General features: G+C 39.8%; 1 protein-coding gene across 2 annotated transcripts; it reads right to left on the bottom strand.

Moving 5' to 3' along the window:
• Positions 1 to 14: 14 nt before the first annotated feature.
• Positions 15 to 24,897, bottom strand: fbxl2 (F-box and leucine-rich repeat protein 2). 2 transcript variants are annotated; one of them, XM_042506516.2, is made up of 14 exons: positions 24,266 to 24,897; positions 16,146 to 16,207; positions 10,213 to 10,267; positions 8,654 to 8,728; positions 8,310 to 8,404; positions 7,069 to 7,233; positions 6,777 to 6,903; positions 5,276 to 5,350; positions 5,026 to 5,153; positions 4,600 to 4,660; positions 4,434 to 4,478; positions 4,016 to 4,072; positions 3,676 to 3,888; positions 15 to 2,204 (listed from the first exon to the last, which is right to left on the bottom strand). In XM_042506516.2, the coding sequence occupies exons 1-14, from the start codon at positions 24,293 to 24,295 to the stop codon at positions 2,097 to 2,099; spliced, it is 1,296 nt and encodes a 431-aa protein (XP_042362450.1). In that variant the 5' UTR covers positions 24,296 to 24,897; the 3' UTR covers positions 15 to 2,096. The 2 variants fall into 2 exon arrangements, with proteins under 2 accessions (XP_042362450.1, XP_042362449.1); XM_042506515.2 differs by having other exon boundaries at positions 5,026 to 5,156; positions 24,266 to 24,895.
• Between the last annotated feature and the right edge of the window lie 3,098 nt (positions 24,898 to 27,995).

The following is a 27,995-nucleotide window of genomic DNA, read 5'->3' as shown; positions in this document are numbered from 1 at the left end:
CTAGAGAGACAAAGCACATTTACTATTAGTCACTTTTATTTATTCATTTGTTTATTTTTTTCATTTATTTCTTTATTTTCTTAAACATAAAACTGTTAAAACAGCTGTCAAAGAGAGGGCATTAGTATCACAGCCAGTCAAGTCAGCTATGGATCCATCTGAGCCCATCTTCATCTTTCTGTCTGCTCTCCCTCTTTCAGTCCTATCCATTGTCCTGCCAATCTCCCCAGTCTTTGAGCACTTGGCACTATGCAGCACTTGCCAGTCTCATTTACCGCAAAATTGTGAGCTGCTTTTGAATTTCATGCCTCATACAGGTGTTAATCACATGACAAGACACACAGTGTTGAGATTCTGTTGACCAGAAGGAGTGTCTGTATTGAGTGAAATAAGCTTGGTTTTAAGTTTTTCCAGTTATTGCATTTCACATCACTGTTGCCACATATGTTTTGTAGGACTGGATGAGTAGGAATTTGTTGCTGATAAATTTGATACATTAGAATGGCAAATCTCACCACACCTGTGACAGATGCTATTTCTAAATCATTTCTCACATACTGCTTGAGGCATTAAGCGACTAGAGCATATTGATTAAAAACATTTCATTATACCCTATATCCTCAGTAAATTGCCAATTACACAAAATATACTAAATTAACTTTCAAATACATCAATTCATGTGATTGTCAAAAAGTCGAGGTGCCTTTGCTCACATTCTTATAACTATCATCTCAGGTTTAAGCAAATTTCCATTTTATTTTGAAGCAAAGTGGCACCACCATTAGCCCTGATTGATATCCAAATACACACAGCAATAAATTTAAATAATTGACTTCACAGTCCAGTTAAAAACAGTGGGGTGTACCACTGTTTTTCAGTGTTACTACACTCACTCTGAATAGTAGGGAGACTGGAAACCTACTGATGTAAACAAGTTTGTCTGTGGTGCTAACCTAATCCAGGATGTAAACAAATGCTTAAGTAGTCAAGTAGAAGCTAGTGCACAGGGCTACTGACAGGATTGGATCAGGGCGTATGAGCCAACGTGACCACACAGTACACAGGAGAGGCCACTCATCGCAGCAGCATACAGAGTCAACATAATGCTTTTAAACGCCGAGAGTCTGAATCATAGGTCCTTTTTTTTTGTTAAACAGTTGCTTCTTTTCCATTTCAAAAATAATGACAAACATATCCCCCTCTCTGGATAGACAGGCATGGACAATTACAATAAGCACTGAAAAAAATAAAACAATTTCTTGTTGGCCTACCCCAATTATGAGTGAATTGCCATAAGTGTAATTCTTTTTTTTCCATTGCAAAACATTCTCTGTACAAACAGAATCTAAATCTCAACAAAAGTTTCTCAGATGCACAAATATGTCACATGTCCCATTCTTCACTTCCTCCTGTTGTTTCTCAACTTGTCCAAACCAGAGAGCTGAGCGAGCCAAAGCTTCACTGTTTGTATCCAGAAGATCTGCATTTTCCCCACAACCCAGCTCTCCTCTTTCTCCATGCTGCGTGTTTATTGGTCAAAGCAGAATGAATCACAGGATGGTCACAGAGAGGTGTCGTGTGATTGGTTGAGATGATACTCCACAGAGAGCAAACTCTTGTCCAAGATGACTTTGTCGTCATTTTTTTTTTTTTTTAGTTTGAACATGATGCATTGTAGTCCCATCTCCAGCTGTCCAGATGCAGTCCTCTACGCCCACAGGTGGGGGAGTCAGGGGTGTGAGGAGCGGGATGGAGTGGAGAACCTGTTTTTGTCTTTACAGTGAGAATGAGATAGAGAGAGAAAAAGAGAGAGTCCATCCCTCCGTATTCTTTCCACCCACCCCTCCACGCCCAAACCCGGGGCTGCTGCAATCCTGATTGGTGAGCAAGAGGAGAGAGGAGGGGCGGGTTCAACTGATCAGGGGTGATCAGTCTATGTATTGATCAGTCATCAGGAGCAGTGAGTGGGTCCAGCCCCTCCTCTCCCCTACACCTACCCCAGTCCCCCCCCCACACCCAACCCAAATCCCATTTCAGCCCGTTTATCAGAGCAGCAGGACCTGCAGACAGAGGTGGCCCCCCCTGGCCCTCCACTGTCAGAGGATGATGCAGCAGCGGCACAGACGCTGGCCACCTCCATGAACAGAGGGAGGAGGTGTCACTGGAGCAAAGTATGCGTGGACCTTGATCTCTGGAAGGTGGGCCTGTGTAGAAAAGAGGTATGGTAATAGAAATGAATAAAAAGACAGCATATCATCAAGAGCAGGGTTCCTACATCCACAGGTAAGTTAAATTTAAAGGTCCCATAGTAGGCTCATTTTCAGTTAGTATGTATTTGTATTTTAGGTTTCTACTAGAACATGTTTACATACTTTAATGTTCAAAAACACATGATCTCTCTCATGCTGTCTACCTCTATTGGGAATGCTTCGTTTAAGCATCTGTCGTTTTAAGCACCCCTCCAGAAATGTTAGAAAAAGTCGAGTTATGTGTTACTCCAAATAAAAATGGACTTTTAAAATACATGTAAACAGCGGAAAAGGGTGTGGAGAGTGGCCTCTCCAGATCGGAGATGAGATCCTGCCCCAAGTGGAGGAGTTTATGTGCCTTGGGGTTTTGTTCACGAGTGAGGGAAGGATGGAGCAGGAGATCGACAGGCGGATCGGTGCAGCGTCTGCAGTAATGCGGACTCTGCACCAATCTGTCATGGTGAAGAGGGAGCTGAGCCGAAAGGCAAAGCTCTCGATTTACCGGTCGATCTTCGTTCCTACCCTCACCTATGGTCACAAGCTTTGGGTAATGACCTAAAGAACAAGATCGCAGGTACAACCGGCCAAAATGAGCTTCCTCCGTAGGGTGGCTGGGCTCTCCCTTAGAGATAGGGTAAGAAGCTCGGTCATCCGGGAGGAGCTCAGAGTAGAGCTGCTGCTCCTCCGCATTGAGAAGAGCCAGATGAGGTGGCTCAGGCATCTAATTAGGATGCCTCCGGGATGCCTCTCTGGTGACGTGTTCAGGGTACGTCCCACCGGTAGGAGGCCCCGGGGAAGACCCAGGACACGCTGGAGAGACTATGTCTCTCAGCTGGCCTGGGATCGCCTTGGGATCCCCCGGGAAGAGCTGGAGGAAGTGGCTGGGGAGAGGGAAGTCTAGGCTTTCCTGCTTAGGCTGCTGCCCCCGCGACCCGACTCCGGATAAGCGGAAGAAAATGGATGGATGGATGGATGTAAACATGATAGTCCAACTGAAATTGTAGTAAGTCAAATTAGTTGGACTAACACACCTAGATAATGTGTTTGAGAATCGAGCCACTCCTTTGCGTATACGCCTCAACGTGGACAGCTCTAAGCACAGGTATGAACGCAACAAATGTGTCCTCAATATCACTTGAGATCCGATAGGTCAGACCACAATGAGAGGTGGTTTTGGCAGCAGGTGGCCACATTCTTTCAGCAGCACGGCACTCTAATGCCAGGTGTAAACAGACAGACTCATAGCTGTCCACTTGTGACTGAATCACCCGAAAGGCTGATGTGATGATGACTGTGATACTAGGTGTAAATAGGACCAATAACTGAGCAGAGATGGGATTTTAAGAAGTCACTGATCCAATTCACCTCAAAAGCCGACTCGATGTTATCAAAAACAGACATTTATGTCCCTTTGATTTCCACTGACCCGTATGCGTTTGATGCCGGCCCTGGTGACTTGCTGACAGTCGTAGAGCTCAATGCGCTCCAGACGATGGCAGCTCTTCAGGTGCTCCAGGGTCACATCAGTGATGAGGGGGCAGTTGTCGAGCTCCACCACGGTGAGGCGCTCTTGGCCACAGGTGCTGCTGCTCAGAGCTCTGATGCCATCATCCGTGATCAGTTCGCAGTGGGACAGGGACTGTCCGTCCAGGACACAGCAAACAGGGTTGAAGACACACAGATAGATGGATTAAAGCTCTGTAACCATGCACACAGGCTAAAGCAGAACCTGGCACAAAATCAGAACTGCAGGTGTGAATGTTTACCAGTGCTTGCAGGCGAGGGCAGTGGATAGACAGCTGAACCAGAGTGTTATCTGTCACCTGAGGAGAGGACAAGCTTGGTTAACAAAATGTTCTAACATGTCTCAAGACAGTTTGTTCATAACATTATGTATCACAGTTTGAAGGAAGCATGTGTTGCAAGTTTGTATCTAAATTTTACCAAGCAAAACTTTTTCCCTGTGTCACTCCTTCTCTGTTTCCCTCTCTGCTTTCCATCAATATCTATTTAAATACTGAGGTAACTGGATGGAAACGTAACCCTGCCATGAACACAATCACATCTGACTTTTACCTACAATCTAATCTTTACCCAGACGTATCGATCAAACAAAAAACCATTCCAGATTCATCACAGATAAATACCATGACTATGACGTTGGAAATAAATAAGGAAACGTACCAAAATACATTCTTCCAAGTCCATTTTTTCAAGCTCATGACAATTCTGTGACGAAAAACAGAAATCAATTGATTAAACTCAGAAAATAGAGGCAAAATGGTCCGAATGACCCAGGACAAGGTTCACAGGGTAGAAAATACGACGAAGACAGCAAAATGAAACTCACCCTGGCCAGCACAGTGAAGCCAGCATCTGTAACATGCGAGCATCGTGCAGCCTCAAGGATCCTGAGAGTACACAGACCCACAGACACACAAAATCATTAGCCAGCTATTAGGTACAGTTTTGAAACAGACCTGAGATCATTGTCTGTTAAATAGAATTGTTTATTTCCAAGCTCCAGACAGTGTGTGGGACTTTCTTTTTGTCTAGCTTGATGAGACTCCTCTGATGCACCTGTCTCTGAAGACTTGATGAAAAAGAGACTTTCCGAGGATTCTGGCATTTACCACAAATGCCTATATTTATTCTAGTCTTTTTTTCTTTTTGGAAATGACACTAGTCATATTGACTGAGATGGATATTTTGTGGACACTGAAGCAAGCTGTTGCTGTCCTTGTAAAGGATGGTGGGACAGGTGTGTTTTGCTCACTTGAGTCGGGGACAGTTAAGTCCCATTGCGGTGAGGGAGGCATCCGTGATGTTACTGCAGCCAGACACACAAAGGATCTGTAGCTTGTGGCATCCTCGGCACAGGCTGACCAGGCCTTCATCTGTTATCTGCTGGAGGCAACAGACAAGGAAGACAAATTACAAAAACACAGAGGCATGCAGACACAGCCCTCATACATTATTATCAGGCTCTCTCCTTCCTCCATCCTACAGCCAAATGTTTGTCTTACTGTGCAAGACTGCATATTGATGGTGGTGAGTTCTGGGCAGTGTTTCTGAAGGTGTTTCAATGCTCCATCTTCCAGCTGGGTAAAAAAAAAAAAATTAAAATGCATAGTATTGTTAATCAAACGCCTAGATTGATGCAAGTTGCAAAGATACTGGTCCAATGATCTTCCTGAAATCCCCCCAAAAAAATTTTTTTTTTTTTGCAGTTTCTTAATGTCATTTTTTTGTTCTCTTTTTGATTTTTACTTTTGTTTTTTGCTTAATTTCAGGTAATTTTCTTGTAACTTTTTACTTATTTATTGCTATATTTTGGGTCAATTCTTATTAAGTTGCTCAGTGCTGTCTTCCTGTGCTTGCTGTGAAAGAATTCAAGTCAATTTGCTAATGTTTCAAAGGTTTAAATGACAAATTACCAACTATTAAAGCTAGCAGTGCTGTTAGAACACCTTACACTTTTATAGCATTCAATATTTCATCAATTCGATAAAATTTGGGAACCCTACGTCACCTCGGTAGAGCCTAGTGTCTCTGCCACCATGCTGCAGGGATTTTTGATTTTACTTTGCACACATTATCCTTTTAACATCTGGTGTTGCATGTTTAAACCTGAGCTGATGTTCTGTGGTTTTGATTTGTTTGTTTTTATTGTTTAGTCTTTCATAATTTTTTCTCTCTCCTGGGAATTTCAGTTTTTAAGTTTAAAAAACAAATATACATATATTGTCAAAAAAATCTAGATACCTAGATCAATAAATTATGTATATGTCTGTTGTCTGTTATGTCTGCCTGTGTGGGAGAAACCTTTCCTCTTTTTCCAATGAGTTAAAATCAATTACAGTGTGACTACTGTCCTCTCTGAGCCCCGAAAGATGATTCAAGGGGTTTTTATGTTATTTTTTTCCAGGCAGGAAAAGTAGACTTTGGTTTTAAAAAAGACAACTGAGTACACAGCCTGAAGAAAATATTGGCTCTACGGAGGCAGCACAAAACGAAAATGCCAGCCTGACACAAACCACTACATCAACAAAAAACCAACCAATAAGATTAAGTTAAAAATTCCATGGGATGGAAAGTGTACTGCATTGGGAACAGTAAGTAGGGAAAAGGGCACATTTCCCTTCAGTAAGAGCTGCTTGAATTATTCAGCACTGGGAAAGAAGTGTTTTGTCTTTTATCTTAAATAATCTGGGAATATATAGGTATTTGGTGTTTTTTTTAGTTTTCTGTAGTTTGAATGTGGAATTTATCATTTTTAACTATACTTAGCTAAAGCACAATATTCACCACCAGAAGACCCTGTTTACAGTAAACTGTAGTGAACGCTGTCCTCTGGGAAGATTTTAAAAAAAACAGGTCTAATGTTTTAATCTACTCCTTTTCAAAAAACTTTGTATTTGTATTTTTGTCCTTATGATAGTTGGGCTACATAAAAATTTAACTAGGAAACGGTCAAAATGCCTTATAAAGAAGGCATAAAATGCCCACTGAAAGAAAACATTGTACCTGTGTGCAGCCTCTGAGGAACAGTGCTCGTAAACCATTACAGCCTCTAGCAAGAGCCTCAATGCCATCACGTGTGATCTGGTCACACCATGACAGGTTCAACATCTCCAGCATTCTGCAGCCATCACTGAGCGTCCACACACAGTGAAGAAAAAGATAAAACGCACAGGGCATGTAAAACCAAATGGATATATGTCTATTATAACTGTACATATTGTGTGTGAGGGCTTGTGGAATAATAGTGGTCATGTTATACGGGTATGGGTAACAGTATCAAGTGTGCGGGTGCTACCTGAGGGCCTTAAGGGAGTGGTTGCTGATGGACACACAGGACGTGAGATCTAGCTGTTTGAGTTTGGAGCAAAACTTGCTGAGGCTGAGACAGGTGCTGTCTGTGATCTTAGTGCAGCCGTTCAGGTTCAATACTTCAATGTTTCTGCAGTTCTGTGCAAATGTCCTGGGAAACAAAGAGAGGGAGAAAGGGAATTATTCAAGAGTTGCTTTATTGTATAAATAAGAAGTCAGATGCTCAGGGGCCAATTAACAAAGTTATCTACAGAGCCTTGGGAGGTTGTTGTACACCTACTGCATGTTTTTTTTTTAATCTCCGAAGAACAGCTTGTACTTCTTTAAAGGTACAGTTCACCCCCAAATAAAAAACACATTTTTTTCCCTCTTAGCTGTAGTGCTATCTATCAATCTAGATTGTTTTGGTGTGAGTTGCTGTAAAGATGTTTGCCTTCTCTTGAATAAACAGAACTAGATGGCACTCGGCTTGTGGTGCTCAAAGAGCCAATAAAAACAAAAACATTTTAAAATCAACAGCAATGTCTCTTTTCAGAAATAACGACCCAGTTACTCAAGATAATCCACAGACCTTGTGGTGAGCAATTTCATGTAGGAACTATTTTCTCAGAGATTGAAAGGAGGCTTCTGCATGTAACAGCGTGAGATGTAAACATTAATGGTGTCCGCCTGAGCTGAAGTGTAACATATAGCTCAGTGGTGCCAGGTGAGATAGCAGTAGACGCACGCTTTCTCCTGTGCAGTGATACAGATGGTGGGTGTACTTCATTTGAAGGAAATAGTGTCCCATGATTGATAGATTGATAAATCTCACTACAAGTAAGAGGAAAAATATGTATTTTTGATTTGGGGGGTGGACTGTCTCTTTAAATTAGTTGCTTATTTAGGTGATCGATAACGTCAGGTGAAACCGTGTAAATTAACAAATCCAGATGCACAACCATTTCCTTTAAAAACAACATTATCATAGTTCTTCTTTGTGTGTGTGTGTGTGTGTGTGTGTGTGTGTGTGTGTGTGTACACACAGTAAAGTGAGATTAAATGGAATGAGAAAAACGAGTTTCTCGCAGAGTCCCCTGGGACTGAAGAGGCCCAGGCCACTTAAACTTTTAGAAAAATCCCTTTTATAAAAAAAGCAAGTAATCAAACTAACAAGAGAAGGCCTTTTGGTAAAAGTCAAAGCATTATCACACGTATTGTATGCCAGAGTGACAATGACAATCTCACTTCATGGAGGCATCTCCCACACTCAGGCAGCCCCTGAGGCTCAGCTGCCTCAGGAAGCCTCCACAACGCTTCGAAATGTTCTCCACCACCCGCCCCTGAGAGACACAGTGAGAGAGATGGACAGAGAGATGGAGAGAGAAAGAGAGAGAGAGCAAGCGATATGACTTGGGCCACAGGACAGAGGATCAGCTGTGACGTCACAGTCGGCACCAAAGCCTACCGGATAATGCTACTCAACAAGTACACACGTGCAGCACGTATAGACAATCACACACGCACACACAAACACTGTCCATTCTCTCCTTTCACTCTTCCTCTTATTCTCTCATAAACACACCCCTCACCTCTATGTCTGTCTGGAAGTTGAACAAGTCAATCTTCTGCCAGTTACTGCCATCTAGGGCCAGGACATTCCACGCCTGAGATGGGGACGGACAGGTTGTGGACAGAGACAGACAAGTGCATCATTGAATAGAGACTCTATTATCATTACGGCTGGGCGATATGGGCTGAAAACTATATTGCAATATTATTAGGCTATATCTCGATACACGATATATCTCTATATCTCTATTTTTAACCACTTCATTAATGCTAGAACTGGGAGACAGAACATTACAAATTTTCTTTCCAAAATTCTCTCTTTGATGTGACGGTATTGTAGGAATGACTATTTGTACTTTGAAAATATATTAACACAATTTCAATGTGTTCAAGTAATACTGTCTGATAAGTTCAAAAAAGTACATAACTTTACTGTAATGCTTTAAAATCAGGAAAAAACATAATTTATTCCATTTCCCAATATAACAATATCCAATATCTAAGACGATATATTGTTTCATATCACGATATGATATAATATCTTGCCCAGCCCTCATTATCATAAAATACAGGAGAAATTAATGAACTTGGTAGCTCAGTAGAAGGTTAGGCTATTTGTATGTATCATTTTCAGTTATTTTGGTCTCGGGGCAGGTGCACCAGGTGCTGTGTAATATGTACATAAAAACAAATTGCAATAATTTCCAAATCCTTATCGACATACATTGGGGGATTCACCCAATGATTTAGCAAATTCTTTGTCATGAAACATACTTCCAAATGTAGTTATTCAAATTAAATTCAGACCAGGCGTTGGTATTAAATCAGTAAAACTCATTGATAAAGACACGGCGACATTTCAATCCATAAAAATGGCATGCAATGAAGTCAAATGACAGGAAAAAAGTACTGAACACGTTTACTGAAATTTATCTAATACTTGGGAATGCCTTTATTTATAATGCATGCTTCAAATAATAATAAGAACAATAATAATTAAATCAACTCATCCTTTAACTCCAAAGATGTAGACAAATGTAATTTTGTTCAATAAGTAAAAAGGTAATGGGTATTTTTCACTGTTGTCTAACACTTTATTGTCAGAACAAATGTTCAATTAATGTAGAATATAGCCAGCTGATCAATTATAACAACAACAACAACAACAACAACAGGGGTACAGAAAAGAACTGCATGGCGATGAGAAAAACTACCCTATGATTAGGAATTTGTGCTTCATCACAAGTATGGAGAAATAACATGTTTCTAATAGAAATGGCTGTTGTGAGAGAAGCAACAACCACAGCTCTGCATTCACAGTCCAACCTGCCAACCCCTTATTATTCACTGATAGCTCATTCATAAACATCTCTCATCTGCAGTGCACTATGGCTACACAGTAATCCACTTACACATAACCAGCAGATGGCACTATATCATAGACATTTCTGGAGAATTCAATGGTGGTAAACTGGTTTAAAATTAACCATACCATAAATTAGAATTGCATCAGTCCTTTTCTTTAAAACAATGAGTACCTTAGTGGGCAGTATGGAGGTGTAGAGAGGGAGGCGCTTACCTTGGATACTTGGGCACACCTACAGAGTGTAACCACATCTAGATAGGAGAATATTCTAGAAACAGAGACAAAAACAGAGAATGAGTTTAGATTAAGTGCTCGGTTTCAAACTTTACGTTCTATTTGAATATCTTTCCTTTAGTGTGATTTAATATATGTGTTTTTTTGTGAGTCCGTAGAGAGCAGAACAATCCCCCTGTGGTGTTTGGTTGGTAGCAGGAGAGCCCCACAGACAGGCAGTGTTTGAGCTGTGGGGCGGTCAGCCACAAAGGGCTGCATGCAGCAGGCTACTGGGTCAGCTCAATCCATTAATCTGCCAATGAGTAATCTCTGGCACTCAGACAGGCAAGGCCACAGACAGCATAGGACAGACAGACAAACGTACATATATACACACAGGAGGACACCAGACAGGAAAGCAAACATGTATACCCCATCTGTATTCCCAGTGATTGAATCGTTACTGCTCACTGAAGTGCCTTAAAGGGACAATCTATAGAAAATGTGAGGTATTCAGAGAATTGTCATGGTGCCAGAGCTTTGAGTGCAGCTGGGGTCTGAATGTCCTTTTAACCCTAGGAAACAGGAGCTGGCCATTGTTTCCTTCATATAGATGCAGACAAAGGCTGTGTGTTTTGATGTGCATTGGGACCGGGCATGTAGGGACATGTCCATCTAATCTATACCGGAGTCTTGTATCAGGGAGTACATGCACACAATCAACAAAGCAAGACACACTCACACAAACACACACAGTCCTTGGAGTGATCTCAGGCCACCAGAGAAGCTGACCAATCAAGCAGATGCTCATCGATCTTCTTTCTAATAACTGGTTAATGGCTGTGGTGCTGATCATTGATTGGCTGTCTGTTTTAATCAAACACAATCTGACTTTCCATTATGTGTGAGAGAGGGGCCATTTTACCAACCACAATTCCTTTAATCATACTTACATGGAAGACATCAGTCAATCTGATTAGGTTATAGGGCTATGCATTGGCAAGAATCTGGCAATGGGTTAGCGATTCAATATAAATTTTTACATTTAATTTTAGGTAAAGTGTCATAATATAAAGAACACACCACCATATGCATAAAAAAGTTTTTACACAAGCAGAACAGTCAGATTATTTTTGTATTCGTATATGTACCTGTAACATCCAGAGTCAGAGCACTTCTTTTTATAGAACCAAAGCAAACATTGCGGAAGTGCAAAAACCCACAGTACATTAAATAGCCACTTGAGGCTGGCTTCAGGAGTGAGTCAATCCACATAAACCCCCATGTTAAAATGCCCAGATTTAGAGCATGAATAAACATGGTTACAGCTTGGTACAAAAAAACAGTTTTGCATATTTAAGTACTGTGCTGCTTGCGTGACAGGCTGTCTGTGAGGCATCGCTATAGTCAGAACCATCTCTCAGACTTACACAGCTTTTACCTCTTGTCCAAATATGGTGACAGCTGAAATGCTGAACTTAAAACTTCAAAATGGTAATTCAAATACCAATGGGTGACATCATAGTGGCTACGTTAATTATTTTATACAGTCTATGGTGCTAACACAGCAGCAGTGGCTAGAATCAAACACTGTACTGCTATACAGTATGGTTGCATTGAGTTCAGTTGTAGTGAGTTTGTATAGTTACGTTGACGCTATAGCTTTCAAGATTGGGAGCATGAGAAAATGGTGCACTAAATTATAAGTGCCATAGTTCTCATAGCTTATTCAAACATTTTATTGAGGATTTTTTTTATTAAATCTAATTCAGCAAAGTTTTAATGCTCCATTAATTTGATCACACCAATTTGCAAATCAATGTATGACATCATCTGGAGCTAGCGCTAGCTACTTTCATTGGAAGTAGTTGGCAACACTGCTTTAAGATAAATAAATAAATAAAACATAAAATTGCAAAACTCAAGTGTATCGATATTTTCTTACACTCCTATCTGGTGAGTCTTGCTTTGAGTCCTGTTGTCTGATTTGACATTTGCACCAATAAACTGTATATAAAGATAGACAGCATGAAAGAGGAGTTGAAACATCTTGATCACCCCCTGATGTCTGGCTGCAGTACAGGCCATGGGAGATGGGCCAAACTAATGGACTCAAAGTAAAGGTCGAATAAATGTTTCCCTAAGATGGTTTCTAACATTTAAGGTAGTTCTAATCACCCTGATGTATGTCCAAGTGATCGTTTGTCTTATAAGTTCGGTTTTAATTAGTAATTTCATTCTACAAAAAGAGGATTTTCTGCCTTAATTTACAGCTGTGTATGCCAATCTGTGTGCTTGAGCTCAGCGGGGCTACTTGCGATTGGTCTGGCAGATGTTTTTGCAGGAACTCCTCCACTGTGGAGATAGCTACTGTCCAGACTTTGGCTCCAAATGACATCATCAGTGCAAGATGGCATTGGCCATATCCGGGATATTTTGGCTTCACTTAGGCATTGCAGGGGTAAGTGGGAACGCGTAGTCAGTCTTTATTTACAGTCTATGTTTGCACCAGATAGTAAGACCACAATAGACAATAGAACCCATGGTGTTTTAAAGGCAAATTGTTGACTACTGAATGATAACAGCTGTTTCACTAACTTTTTTCATAACAGGTGATACATCATGAGCATTATTTTAAACTTTACTTCACACAAGAAAGCTGTGATGCCGCCACAGAACAAAAACAGAACAGAAAATAAGTTAGTATCCTTTTAATTGCTCCATCAAATCCTGCCTATTTTTTTTCCTGACATGGTACATAATGGGATTTTAATGGAGCATAGTCCCATTTGTTGACAAAATGTACACCTGGCCCTTCAAGCATGGCAAGACAAGAGAGTCAAGCCTTCACCGTGAGTCTAGGACTGGTTGCCATAGTAACTCCAGTCAGACATGAATTTGGGTGGTGGTGGGGAGGGTGCTGAGTCAGTGCTTCTGGGTAAGAAGACCCCGAACCACTCTGAACTCTCTTCGAGGCTCGTCTGTCAAACAAGGTTCTTCCATATCGCGGCACAGTTTTCACAATTTATATCCATGCTGTTCTGGCCTAGATAACAGCTGTTCACAATGCAGCGCCTGAGAGGCAGATGAACGTGAAAACAAGTCAGGTACCCAGGCTCACTCACAGTGATACATTAAACATAAACACCAATGCTAATGAGAACGCTAATTAAACAAATTAACAGATTCATTTGCAAATATTCCTACGGCAACATGCTTGCCAATACATAGCACACATGGGTGATTTATTCCAGTGGTTCCTAGCCTTTTTTTGGCTGTTGACCTGTTAAAATGGCGATGTGTCTGCCTGCAACTCCTCTTCACAGTTTACATCTTGTCTAACCAAAGTCTGAGTTTCTCCTCTAATCCTCTCAGAGCTTTAACTATTAGCTGATTAAATGTTTATTTTACGCACAGAAAATTTATCAAAGGCTATTTTGATAAACTAATCATCATTTAAGTTATGTTTCAAGAAAATGTACCAAACACTCACTGCTTCCATCTTCTCAAATGTGAAGATTTCATTCTTTTCTTTTTCTTATTTACATGTCTTTATATTTTGGATTGTTGATTGAATAAAACAAGCAACATGAACACCTTGCATTGGGCTACAAGAATTTAAAGTTGGTACTTTTCACTATTTTCTGTCATTTTGTTGACAAAATGATTAATTTGTCAATAAAGTAAAAGAAAGATTGATTGATGATAAAAAATAATTGTAAGTTGTAGCTCTGTTTCTTCCAATAAGCAGGAAATGGGACCTATTTTCTTTTTCCATATTAAACATGGCCAAATTGCTTTGAATAGTGACATATGCGAAAGTAATCCCTGTGAGTGAAAACCTAAGGCTTCAGACTGTTCTGAATACTTATTTTCCAACGTTTATTCTACTTTGGCTCAGAGCTGAAGTCACTTTGTCACCTGCTCCGTAAATGCCACTGTAAGTGTTAACATTAAGTAGCGTAAACTGCTACATGTAGCTACCTGCTTAAATCAAGTCGATGTTGTCAATTTATCATATCATGTTCCTGCTAGAACATAAACTGTTGTGTTTAGAAGCTTTTATTGGTTACTCCAACAGTGAATACCCAGCTGAAATGATGGTGCAGCATGGATGTAAAAAGACAACTGGTTGAAGTGTTGAAGACAAAGCCCCATTCATTTCTATGAAAGTTGCTCAGTGACACACAAAGACAAAAAAATTCAACTGTCATGTGTAAAATTACCCGCATGATCGGCATTGATTTTGCACAGTGTGGTTCAAAGAGTAGGCTCACGAGAAATTACCAAGCCTGATACTTCCAGTTTACTTCCAGTTTAGCAATCCCACTTTCCAAGTGTTATTAGACCAAAGACTCTTTCTACAAGTAAGTCCATAGGAAAAAGTGTTTTGGGGCCACATAACATTATGTGATGGATGAAATCACACTGTTTGGCCGCTACGAAAATTAGCTTCAAAGCTCAGCGCACTTCCTGGGGGCTCGGACAGTGCAGAGACACTGAAATGCAGAAGACCTAGAAATGGTGACCAATCAGAGTAGACTGGGATAATTTCGAGAGGGGGGCTTTAAAGAGACAAGCTCTTAAACAGAGTGTCTCAGACAGAGGGTGAATACAAGTGTTCCTGCAAAAACAGTATGAGAAAAATAAAGCGACTTTTGAACATTAAAGCATGTAAACATGTTGTAGTAGAAACCTAAAATACAAGTATGAACCTGAACGGGCGCATAATAGGCCTGAAGAAGTGAAAAATGTCCAGCATATATATATATATATATATATATATATATATATATATTTAAAAACTCCTCTTTTCTGTCCCCTTCATCATCTCACGACCCCTTAGATTTATCTTGCAACTCCATACTCTATACTCCTCATTAATGTCCAATTATTTAAGTGGTGTGAACTAATTTCCCATATGAGATTTTTGTGTTCAAAATGTTTACATGCAGATGTATATTTGTATAACACATTGCACCATGGGCAAACATAAAGTCCCTCACTGGGCACCAGGGTGATAGGGCATACAAAATGTTAAATACAAAAGCAAATAGCTTCAGTCAGCCCAATTTTCATGGTTTAAAAACAAGATTAACTGCCAGAACAATGAGTCTTCCTCACAGCTGATGTAAGTGTCAGAACTTGACACATGTGACAGTAGGTCATGTGATGTGTTGTAGCTAGGGAGTGCATGCAAGTACACGTTTTTTCTGTCCACCTGTGCAAGTGCTGGTGGTAATATGTGTACTGGTAGTCTCTGTGGAGCACAGCTGGAGCAGCAGAAGAGCACAGCACTGCGGAATTCCCCACCAGCTAAGATGAGCTATTTATAGCACACATACACAGACGTACAGTTTGCATAGGCCCAGGAGTATTTCACACACAGACACACACACACACACACACACACACACACACACACACACAAACATGCATACTCGAGTGCAGAAATAAACAGTTCACACATCATGTGTCTGCAGAGATGCATGCAGGTGCATCCCTTTCAAACATAAACACACATACATTCATCTATAAATCAGTGTGGAGGATGACTAGTGTAAGTGTGTGAGTGTGTGTGTGTGTGTGTGTGTGTGTGTGTGTGTGTGTGCGCGCGCGCGCGCGTGTGTGATGTCAGATTTATGGGTCATGTGCAGCCACTGATGTGGCACAAGATATTGGTCTGTAGGTCACATAGTTAAGAAAGCCTAATTTCAGACGAGTGACCAACATACATCATACAAAATACACACATACACCCACACACCCACATAACTGTTCAAGGCTGCTTCAGCTAATGAGTAACCCTGACCTAAGCCCTTGTCCCAGGGTACTGAATATTGTGTTGTATTTTGTGCATGTGGATGTGTGAGTGTGTGCGTGTGTGTGTGTCTGTGAAGGGTGGGGTGTGTGTTGTTTATTATTGGTCTTACCTAAGAAGAAGCTCTTTGGGGAGCTTCTTGTTAATGGGGGCTTCATCGCTGTTTGAGAACACCTGCAGAGACACGCAAGAGAAACAATAAAAATGAGTGTGTGCTGTGTGTTTGCCATGGTCAATACCAATTACAGAGAGAAAGAAAATATTTTACAATGGCAACAGAGACCAAAACATAGAGGGCACATTATGATACACTATGGAAAATACAGAGCTATATATAGGACATATTTGTACAATATTATTTTGTTAGTGCTATTTGTCAGTGTAGATTGTTTTGGTGTGAGTTGCCAAGAGTTCTACATGTTGGCTGTAGAGATGTCTGCCTTTCATGTAGAGACTATTTTTTCAATCAAACTACACCCAACAACTGTATCCCCAAACAGAAGGACATAAATACTGTTGGCTCACCTAGCACCACTTAGGTAGCTAACATTTCAGCTAAGTTTAGGAGGATGCCATTTTTGTTTACATCTCGCGCAACTGGCAAGGAAAGAAAATAGTTCCTGAGGTCTGTGGATTATCTTGAGTAACTGGGTCTTGATTTCTGGAGAGAGGCACTGCTGTGAATTTTTTTAATGTTTTTTTTTTTTTTTAACCCTTTGAGCACCATGAGCCATATGCCATTTAGTTCCATTATATTTGAGAGAAGGCCAGCATCTCTACAGCCAATATCTCCAACACTCTGCACCTAACACTAAAACAATCTAAATAAATACAATAGGGATATTTGACTTGGAGGTGAACTGTTCGTTTAAAACAATCTTCATAATGCCATATATAGTAGTAGTCTAATGAAATGGGTATCTTTTAGCTTGTCGTTTTAGTATTGAAGTTTTTCTTTTTGTTACGCAGAGAAAATGTATTTAAAAAAACTAGCTTTGAAAGACACTCATTTGATTTTTCTAGCTCATACTTTTAATTTTTGAACAGAAATAGGACTGTGAATTTCGTCCTGCATCATTTACAATTAAGAGATCTTTTTGCAGCCATGAATTATTACATCAACAAAAAACACTTTCAATGTGGGTTGGTTTATGACCTTTTAAAAAAATGTGAGCCTATATAGAACCTTACACCTTCCAGCTACTAGGGAGAAAATAGGGCTACTACGTCCTTAAGAAATGTTAATAAACAAGCCAGAGCTATGCTTGGCTTTCCACGTCCCCTCCTTACAAGCTTATAATTCTGTTAGCCTGGTCAGCTTGTTGGCATGCTTATCTCAATTAGTCTACTCGCTGGATGTCTGGCCATCTGCTGAGTGGGACACACACACACACACACACACACACACACACACACACACACACACACACACACACACACACACACACTCTTACACATTTGCAGGTGATTCAAGTCAGACCTCTCTGCGTGAAAAAACAGAGGCAGAACATTCTAGATCAGGTGGGCCGTATTCAGCCATGAATTTAAATTACGTCAAACACCCACATTCGCTGTGCCTCTGCAGACACGCATCCTGCCAGTGATAAACTTGTATCCTCAAAGTCTCAGAAACCAAATCTAATGGGGGGGGGGGCACCCTACTGCTTCACACGCAAACACAAACACTGAGATATTAAAACACAAAGGGGAGTGAGGGGAAAGGCACAGGAGGAGCAAAGGCTGATTCCAAAAACGTCTTGGCTCCAGCAAGCTCCATGACAGATGCAGGCGCCTCGAAAGACAAGCCAATAAAGGGGAGGGAGGATAGGAGAAAAGGGGAGGAAGGGAAAGGCAAGGAAATTGTGCTACAGTTAAAAAACCACACAAAAAATATGTACAACAGTCATTATTTAAATCTGAGCTCAAGGAGAGGAGTGTCAGTGGGAGGAAGTGAAGGCCATTTAAGAGGAAATGGGATTAAAAAGACAAAAGAGAGAGAGTTGGTCCATTCAAGGTCCAGCAAAAGATTAACCGAGCTGGTTTGAATTTTAACATCTGTGCCCAGGTAACACCACAGCAGACAGTATTTTAAACCTGATCTGAACCTAATTATTAACTATATCCAGTAATAGCTCCAGGATAATGTTAAAAGCTTTTTATCATTGGTTTTCACATACTCTTGTATTGAATAACACATTTTCACAATACGACCACAACTACTTAATGAAGGTTCAACAAAAACTCTGAATGAACTCTTTAGAATTTAATCTTTATCATCATAATGAGACTTTCAGCTATATTTAGAACCGTATCAATTGAGTTAACTTGAAGTAAATTGACCTTAATTGTACAACACACCGTGTACTGGATGGTAGGAGGAGACCAGGCCTGCATTACATTGACTCAGTGTCTCTCTAAAGCCAGAGGTGGCTTAGGATTTAGGACTAAATTTAGACTTAATTCCAAACCACCTCTGTAACACATCACTCACCTTTGACCTTTCCTTGAACAGGCACGTAGTTACACACAATAGAAAGGCTAAACCTGATGGGCTTTGTACACAATTGGCAAAGAACAAGAGCAAAATAACATTTTTATGATGTGGATTAAAATTGCACACTTACACACAACTTTTATAATGCAGTCTAGTCTGGTAAGGTACAGACTTTTCTCGACTTTGAAAGTACTTGAAATTCATATTCACATTCAGACATTTCAGATTACTGCTGAAACACAGAAGGCATTTTTTTTTCAGGGAAAAAAACAAATGTTTTCTAGTTAAAGCCTGTTGCTGCTCTTTTTATCATTCAGGGCTGACCATAACAATTATTTTCATTTTCAAATAATTTGCTACTTGTTTTATCAACAAATTTGTTGATTGTTGGTCAATGAAACATTTTTTTTCAGTATGTTAAACAAACAGTCCAAAACCTATGACATTTAGCTTTATATAAAATGAGACAAGAAAAAAAGAATTCTCACATTTGTGAATCTGAAACCACACAAAAGTTGGCATTTTTGCTTGAAAATTAGTTAATGATTAATGATTAACCAGTTATAAAACAGTCGATTACATGTTAGTTGCTTAATCCAACTGTATAATAGATCAATCATTGCAGCTCTAATATCAATGTAAATTGCAGGGATGGGAATCAAAAACCAGCTCCAAATTATCCAATCAAGCGGAGTTGTACGCCTCCAAGCTTATGGATTCCTTGCATTGACACGGCCATGTTTTTCTGACAGTCGCCTGTTGCAAAACAGAGACGTAGAAACACATGCATGCACATAGGAAACTATATACATGCACAGGAAACTTAGGAAGAAGGAGGAATCATGACAGACAGGAAGAAATGGTCCAAAGCATGGTATCAATTCACAAAGAAATATGACAACAGTGCTGCTGGTGATGTCTGTAAAATGATCATTTCAACAAGTATGGGTAGAAAAACCAGCAATATGCTGAAACATCTTTCTACCCATCATGAGCTTAAAATCCAAGAATGCTATGTGTTTGACACTCAGACACGCAGAGTGCCGCAGCTACCCAACTGAGCAGCATGTCAGTTACGGAGAGTAAATATCCTATGTTCAAATAACAATGGCACCATGCAGCTACACAGTGATCAGACTCAGAAATAGTCAAACAGTTGCAGTGATGCTGAAAACCTCTGTTGGCTTCCCTTTTATCCCCATACAGAAAATTGATCAGGAATCAATAAAGAACTGGAGCGATAAGCAGAATCGATAATGGCATTTATTTAATCTTTTTATTTAGCATGCTTGATAAATTGTTTGAACTGATGGTCATACAAAACTTTAACTATTATTTATAGATTAAATCATTAATCACTCTAAAGAAAAAATATTATTAATCAATAATGTAAATAACTGTTAGTTGCAGCCCTATGTCATATACACTTTTGTTTGCATATCAATAGGCAGGAAGTCATAAGTGCAAGTATGTGGAAGTATCTAAGTGTTGTGTAACCACAATGGAGAAGTTGCCAGGTGAAATGGCATGAGCATATTTAGTGTGTGATCTCAGCCATAGTTATGACATTATGACAGCAAGGTTCTTCTCTAGTGCACATACTTTAATAAAGTTATCATCTCAGCATTCTGGTGCCCTCGTTCCCCGTGCCAGCAGAGCAGCATTCCCAAGCAGGGAGTTCCTCTCTGCAGTCATACTCCTATTACTAGATCCAGCACAACTGGGTGGATATGCAAATCTGGTTTCAGAATTCGCATGTCTCAGGTTTCGAGTTGCCACATTAAAAAAAATATGAAGAAAGTAGATGTGGGTCATATTATGTGTTCAATTTCTGGTACATCAACAACTGCAAGAGGACTTGTGCCAGGTGTTCACGATAAAGCATTGTCTCAGGTGTTGGGCTTTTAGTCAACCCTCCCAAGTTCTACTCTATCAGCCCCTACTTGTCTCACACATATAACCATACCAGCTTTTTTCCCACCACACACTGGTTTTCATCTGCGTCTAATAAGCTTACAGTTCTCTGGAGAAATCCACTAATATGGCAATACACATCAGCGCCACTACCACCTTCTGTTCTCAGTCACTCACACGCACACACATACGTTCATACAGACTTACAGCCAGCTGAACACCTGATGGAGACAGTCAAGTACCATCAAGTCAAACCAGAAAGCATCTCAGCAATGCATGAAAATATTTCAGATAAACAATGCTCACTACTTATGGGACCTACAACCAGTTGGAGCTGATCTAAGGTTTGTACACAGTTATGAAGAAAACGATGACATTGCAAAACATGGTTATAATTTTACCACAGGCAATATGCATGCACTGAGCTGAACTTCAAAGCAATTTGTAAAACTGCATGCAGCTGAGCGATGGCGAAAAGAGCTAGGAGGTTTAATCAATAAATATAGTTCGCCAAATTTTTATATTTTACATAAGTATTTGCATTAAATGCTACTATATAGTTTAACTCCACCACATTTTACGAGAAAATACTGTACTTTTTACTGCACTACTGTTACTTGAAGGCTACTGGGTTAATGGACACTGTACAAATGCAACGCAGACAATCATTTTTTAACATATGATGTATTAGATTAAACTAACACTATATAGAGTGGCAGTCTCTTATACGGCAACCTGCAAAAACATAAGATTCTAGACATGGATAGATTACTGAACATGCCTCCTGGGCTCAGACCAAGGGGCCCAAAGTGTCAGAGCCCCCCTGGCCTTCACCTGCCAAATGTCAATCAAATTAACACAAACTGAGGAAGAGACTCAGAATGACCACAAAATATGCAAAGGAACTGCAAAGAGGCACAAAATAGCCACATAAATAAGAAAAAAAACCACAGAGATGCAGAACAGCCAAAAATCTGACAAAATCACCTCAAAGACACACAAAATGACAACAAAGAGATCCAAAACCACAAAAAGATGCATACCGACTACAAATGTATGTAAAAATACAATATAAAATAAGGAATGAGGCAAAACAACCAAAAAGAGGTACAAAATTACCAGAGACACAAAATCACAAAAAGATACATAACGACTACAAAGGGATGCAAACAAACAACAACAAAAAGAGGCTAAACCACTAAATCTGTGTTTCTCGCTCTTATGTAGGAGAGGTGGTGGGGTCTTTTGTATGTCTGTGCCCAGGGGCCAACTGTCTTAAAATCCACCCCTGCTCGTAGAAGTGTTTTTTTTTTACCTTGAAGTGTTGCCAAATATTTAAATACTTCATCCACCACTGCTGCAGTTGAGCACTGAGCTCTAGCACTAGAGGGTGCGTGTTTTCCTCTTTACTGCAAGATTACCCTGAAAAGGTTGTGGGAGGACACATGATCATTCATAGCACTCATGATATACACTGTAGCATCACTGGCTCTTGATATAAAAGGACCATCTGTAGTGTGCCAGTGACTCTCAGAGAGCCACCCAAATCCTCCTGTGGCTCCTGTCATTCACAGAAATCACAATGAGCTGTCACAGTAGTGTCAAACCCAAGTGAGGACGGACTGAAAGCTGCTACACTGCTTTTATTTAGGGTCAGTCAGGTAATTTGAGACATTTTTTGGTAGATTACCTAGCAAATCACCTGCAGACTACCTTAAGTGTTATATAAGTGTTTATAACTTCTCTGCTATATATCTATGAAAAACATATATGTTGTTATGTAAAATAATTTAGAAACGTTGGACCTTCAAACTACACTGCAGTGACATGTTCAGGTAAAATGGGACAGCTGGTAAGGCAAAATAGGACAATCATGTTTTGTGTTTTTTGATGGTTCAGTCATTAATTTATTAAATCATAATGTAACCTTTGGCAATTCATTAAAAAGATTGTCCAGCTTTCCTGCCATGTTTTCCCTATTCATTAGTTGCCTGTTTCCTTGATGCCATACTGGCTACAATGGTCATGAATGTGTGTGTAACAATTATGGCTAATTGAGGAGTATTGTGGCTGTCAGGGACTCACTACATCATGTCTAATGTTTTCCAAGTATCGAAAATATTGAAAATGTCTGAAATGTGACATTGGCACACAATCGCATAAGTCATAATTTCATGGCACCTGGTGGCCTAAAAACATGCTGGTCTCAATTTAGAAAAATGTCCCATTTTACCTTAACTTTAGTCTAATTTTACCTGAATGCATTCAGTACTTTCATTTTAACTCAATCATTTAATAAAAAAGCAAGACCCTATGACATTTTTGTTGTTATACCCTTACTACTTTAGCTGCAGTTCTCTTACCACTGACATGCAAAAATCAACTTGGCACATGGCTTTATTGCAAGTTCTGTGACCAGTCATTATTTGACTTTTTGCTCTGCCCATAATTATTATCTCAGACCAGTGAAAATGATTGTTTTATGTAAAGAATATGACATTTGTAGCAACAACTCAAGAACATGTTTGGTGACTGGCTACTAATATTTAAAGAGTTCAATATGCAAACCCTTATTTGTTCCATTTACTTGATGTCTCACATTACCTGACTTCAACCTAAGTAACTTCACTTGCCTATAAGCCTAACATATATAACTTTACATAACATCATGCATGGGGCACTAATTGGTAAGATATAAGAAACCATTGTATGAGCATATGTTGACTAAAGATAACCCACAGACCTTGGAACGGTTTTCTTCCTATCACCCGCCAAACATATCACTGCACAGAGGAAAGCCTGCATCAACTGCTAGCTCACATACCACCACTGGGCTAGCTGAAGTCACAGCTCAGCTACAGAGGACAGGCAGAAGGCAGACATCTCTACGGCCAACACCTCCGACACTCTGCAAGTCACACCAAAACACTCAAGATTGATAAATAGCACTGAGGACAAATTTGAGATTTATTTTGGGGGGTGAACTGTCCTTTTAACCCTTTAAAACCTGAGCTAATTTGCTCGATTTCTTTCAAAAATATGGGAAGAGGGCTACAAGCAATGTAACAAAAAACAGCCCCCAAATTTGCAAGAAATAGGTAAAAAAGTTTCAAGAAGAAAGAGAAGAAGGAAATTACCTGAAAATAGGGGGGGAAAGTGATAAAAAATTAAATACACAATACAAATTTCTTCTATTAATATATACTGTATAATTAAAAGAAAACCAAACATAGTTTTCTGGACATTTGTCCCTTGTTATTTGATAATATCTAATAACCCCCCCAGCTAATTGTCAGATCACTTTCTGATCACGTTTTCTATTTATGGCAGTTTGTAGGAAATTTCTTGCCAAGTTGCTCATGGTGTTTTTCCCCATGTTTTCGAAAGAAATCAAACCAATAATACTGAAAGAATCCAAGGTGCAAAACCTTATTTGCTCCATTTTACCTGATTTCACCCTACAACATTACTCTCCATCTGCAGCCCCCTCCTGAAAGCCTGTAACCTCAGGCGACAGTGCCAGCCAGCCTCGGCCCTGATATATTGACTATCCTCAGCCACAGCCCTCCTGTCCCGCAGTCCTGAGCTCCATGTTGTCGCTGTCTACTGGTGCGGCAGGACAATAACAGGATTTCGGATTACCCTTGACCAACAAAACGCCTCGGCTCCCGACTGCATGTAAAATTAGGAGCACGGTCGACCACACACACACACACACACACACACACACACACACACACACACACACTTATACAAGCCCACGACTCCCACGTCTACTAGAAACAAACAGTTTAACCGTTGGTGGTCCACTCCCTCTGTCATACCTCGAACCGGCCCTTGGTGATACCGTTCATGTCTGCTGCGGGTCCCCTGCTACAGACACCAGTCGAGCCGTTTGACGAGCGCCGTTATTGTTTTTGTCGCCGTTTTATTTTTGGTCGGCCGGAGTGTAGGAGCGGAGCTGGAGCTGGGTCCTCACACCCTCCCTCCCCCCCAGCCGTCAGCGAGGCTCCTGTCTCCGGGTCAGTGGTGCTGCTGGTGAGGGTGGTGTCGGTCCGGGGCGGCCTGCGGTAACGTTAACGCTCGTTGTCTCGGAGACCAACGGCTCCCCAGCCCGTCTCATCACAGGGCTACCAAAATAACAATAATAACATGGACGGTCTGTCAAGTGACTTCACTTCCGCCTCTCCCTTCATCGCTCCAGCGCGAGTCAGCTGGCCTCAAATCCCCCCAAGTTTACTAAAAACACTGAATTAACGTCCGCCGTCGCCTGTCGCCGCACACTCCCCGCGTCAAACACACGTACGGCGGCTGACATGAACGTTTTTCCTCAATGTTTTCTGTTTACTTGCGGAGAAAGGGGAGGGTTTACGTGACGTCATTGCTGCGGGAAAAGCACGCGTGGTCGATTTGTTTTGATTGTGGGGTCTTGCGGAGATTTGGGGGAAATAACGACAAAGGTCCTTTTTTGGCCGCATTAGCCGTGGCAGTCGCGGGTACTACAGCACCGAGACGTGACCTGACACGAACCGGTGGGTCTGATGAAAGGAAGGAAACACTCGCATCTGTGGACGCAGGAGCCAAGAGTTTGTCTGCATTAGAGATGTGTAACACAGAGACACAGGGAGGCTTCAGCCTGCAGACACACACCCAAAACAACTTGGACTGACTTCTCTGGCAGTCCTGCATTATGCAGAAACTCACCAACAGTAATGGAAGATAAGAGAGTACTCCTGTATGGAAATAAAAATGGCAATACCACTCAGCATAATACTGCACCACAAACAAAAGCCCTGCATTTAAAGTATTTTATAATTATTATTAAGCTACTAATGCATCAATGTGTGCACTGTAAGGACACATTTAAGAGCAATTTTTTATTTTTAAAATTTGTATCTTATTGAAAGCCATTGCCTTTAAAAAGGAGAGTAGATATAATTATTTAATTTATGTTTACCTTATAGTGGTTAAATGTACTCAAAATCTAACTGTATTTACTGTGAAGTTCTTGCAACTTAAAGATGACAGGTGAAATTACCTTGTTATTTCGAAGTGTTTGCAACTTCAGTAAACCAAGTTAGCCTAACTTAACTTGATCATCACAGAGGATTTCACCAATGATGAAGTAAGGCGAACTGGAAGTTTTGTTATGTTAACACGTTTAAGAAAATACAAATATGATTGACTAGTGTGCAACCAGCAAAATACAGATATATAGCACAGTAAACTTGATTTACAGAAGTTTGCTAAACCTTAGAAAGATTGATTATATTAAACTTGTCATTTTTACATTTCAACAACATCACACAATTAAGTAAATACAACTACATTTTAAGTAAGCTTAACAATTAAATATAAAATAAACACGAATTAAGACTATTAGTTATATTTACTTTAAGACACCAACGTTTATTGTGATGATGATGATGATTCTAATAATAATAATAATTATAATTATTATTTTTAGTAGTAGTAGTAGTAGTAGTAGTATCACCATCATCATCTGCAAAAAAAGTTAATGATCCTCAAAATCTTGTTTCACAGTGCAATATTGTTTTATAAAGCAACCTAACCAAATATGTTTCTTGTTTCAAGGTATAGATATACTAATTTGATGATTTTTTTTAAAAAAAATTACAACATATTAAAAACATCTTGACATTATTTCACTGCACTGATATTTTTTTCCATTTGTTTTGAGAAAACAGTAGTTAACGTGACCTCCATGTTATCCAAAACAATATTGCATAATAAACAATAATCTCATAAAATACATGCATATCACACTAAAAAGATCTAAGCTGCATAACAAGTACTTTTACTTTTTATAGGACTTCTTTAAGTTCATTTTCTTGATAATACTTCACTTAGGCAAGATTTTAAACACAGGCCATTTGAGTATTTTTCCTCGTTGTGTGGTGGATCTAAACAATCCTTCCACCTATGTCACTGCAGATTTAGCAGACATGGCTGCAGACAAACTTGAGTGTGAGTTGCACATCCAGAATGAAATATCTTTGCAGGTGTTCCCCACATCTACAGCTAGAGGGCGACCTTATGCAACCAGCCTCTTCTCTGCTCATCCTGTATGCTGTTTCAACAAGGGAATGATCACTTATACACAATGTTTACTCTTGTAATATAACAGAACTCAAAGGAAACAGGATAGGTGATACAGAACTTGAACTTTACATTAGTTTTTCATTTCTCATTTCCATTTAGCCAACTCTATACTTCTACGACATTATACCTCACCAGAAATGTATAGCTTGTACTCAGAGGTGGCATGTAACTAGGTACATTTACTCAAGTAATGTACTTAAGTATGAATTTGAGGTACACTTTACAACATTCATCTGAAAGCTTAAGCTAACAGCTAGGCTACTTTACAAATTAAGATTTATGCATAAAATGCATAAGAAATGTTTATAAAATATGTTTAAAAACAACAACAACAACAACAACAACAAACTACCCAACAGTCAATATAAGTACAACTAAGACAACTAGTACTTTCATAAAGTAAATTGACAGAAAATTAAATAGCTATTAACCCCCCCAAAAAACATGTCAGTAATTTTCTAATTTATTTTGAATAATAATAGCAATAGTTATTATTATTATTATTATTATTATTATTGTTGTTGTTGTTGTTGTTGTTGTTATTGTTATTATTATATTGGGAACTACATGGGAAGTACATGCTCTTGATTATACTTACTTTTACTGAAGTAACATTTTCTATGCAGGACTATTGCTTGTAACAGAGTATTTTTACTGTGTGGCACACACACACACACACACACACACACACACACACACACACACACACACACACACACACACAAACAGACACACACACACATACAGTCCTGAGGAGAGGTCTAATTAGGCAAAGTAAGTGAAAACCCCTGTATGGAGCTTTGAAGGTCATAGTGATGCTGCAATAGTAGGATGTTCTTGCCCTCAGTCTGCCACTACGCTGTACACGAGAGTAACTCAGCTGTGACTAATAACATAATTGACTGAATTATATGCAGGTGTGCTGGTTTTAGGGCCTTGTTGTTGTGTATACTGGCTCAGTGGAATCACTGCTGGAGAGGTAGACAGCTCTGTCATTTCATTAACACCTGGACCTACATCCGTTTTCTTGTGCTGCATTTAGATGCATTGTTATAACATTTAAACCTCTTAAGCCTGAGAAAATTAGTCTGACTTCTTTCAAAAATGTAGAGAATAAACTTAATGAGCAACTTTGCTAGAAATGTCCTGCAAACTGCTAAATAAATAAATAAATGAAAAAAATAAATGGTAATGACAAGGAAGCGATCTGAAAATTAGCTCAGGGGATTATTAGGTATTATCAAATAATGAGGGATAAACGTTTAGACTTCTTTTGGGTTTTTCTTTAAACATATTTTCTCTTACTTTCAGGTAACTTCCCTCTTGTAACTTTTTACTGATTTCTTGCTAAATTTTGGGGCATTTTTTGTTAAGTTACTTGTCGCCCTCTTCCCATTTTTCTGAGCATTTAAAGCAATTTGCTCAGTGTTT

The sequence above is a fragment of the Plectropomus leopardus genome, chromosome 17 (assembly GCF_026936395.1).
Source record: "Plectropomus leopardus strain MGB_pleo_1.0 chromosome 17, ASM2693639v1, whole genome shotgun sequence".
NCBI lineage: Eukaryota > Metazoa > Chordata > Actinopteri > Perciformes > Serranidae > Plectropomus > Plectropomus leopardus.
The sequence above is the reverse complement of the archived record's forward strand: the minus strand, read 5'-3'. Positions and strand labels throughout refer to the sequence as shown.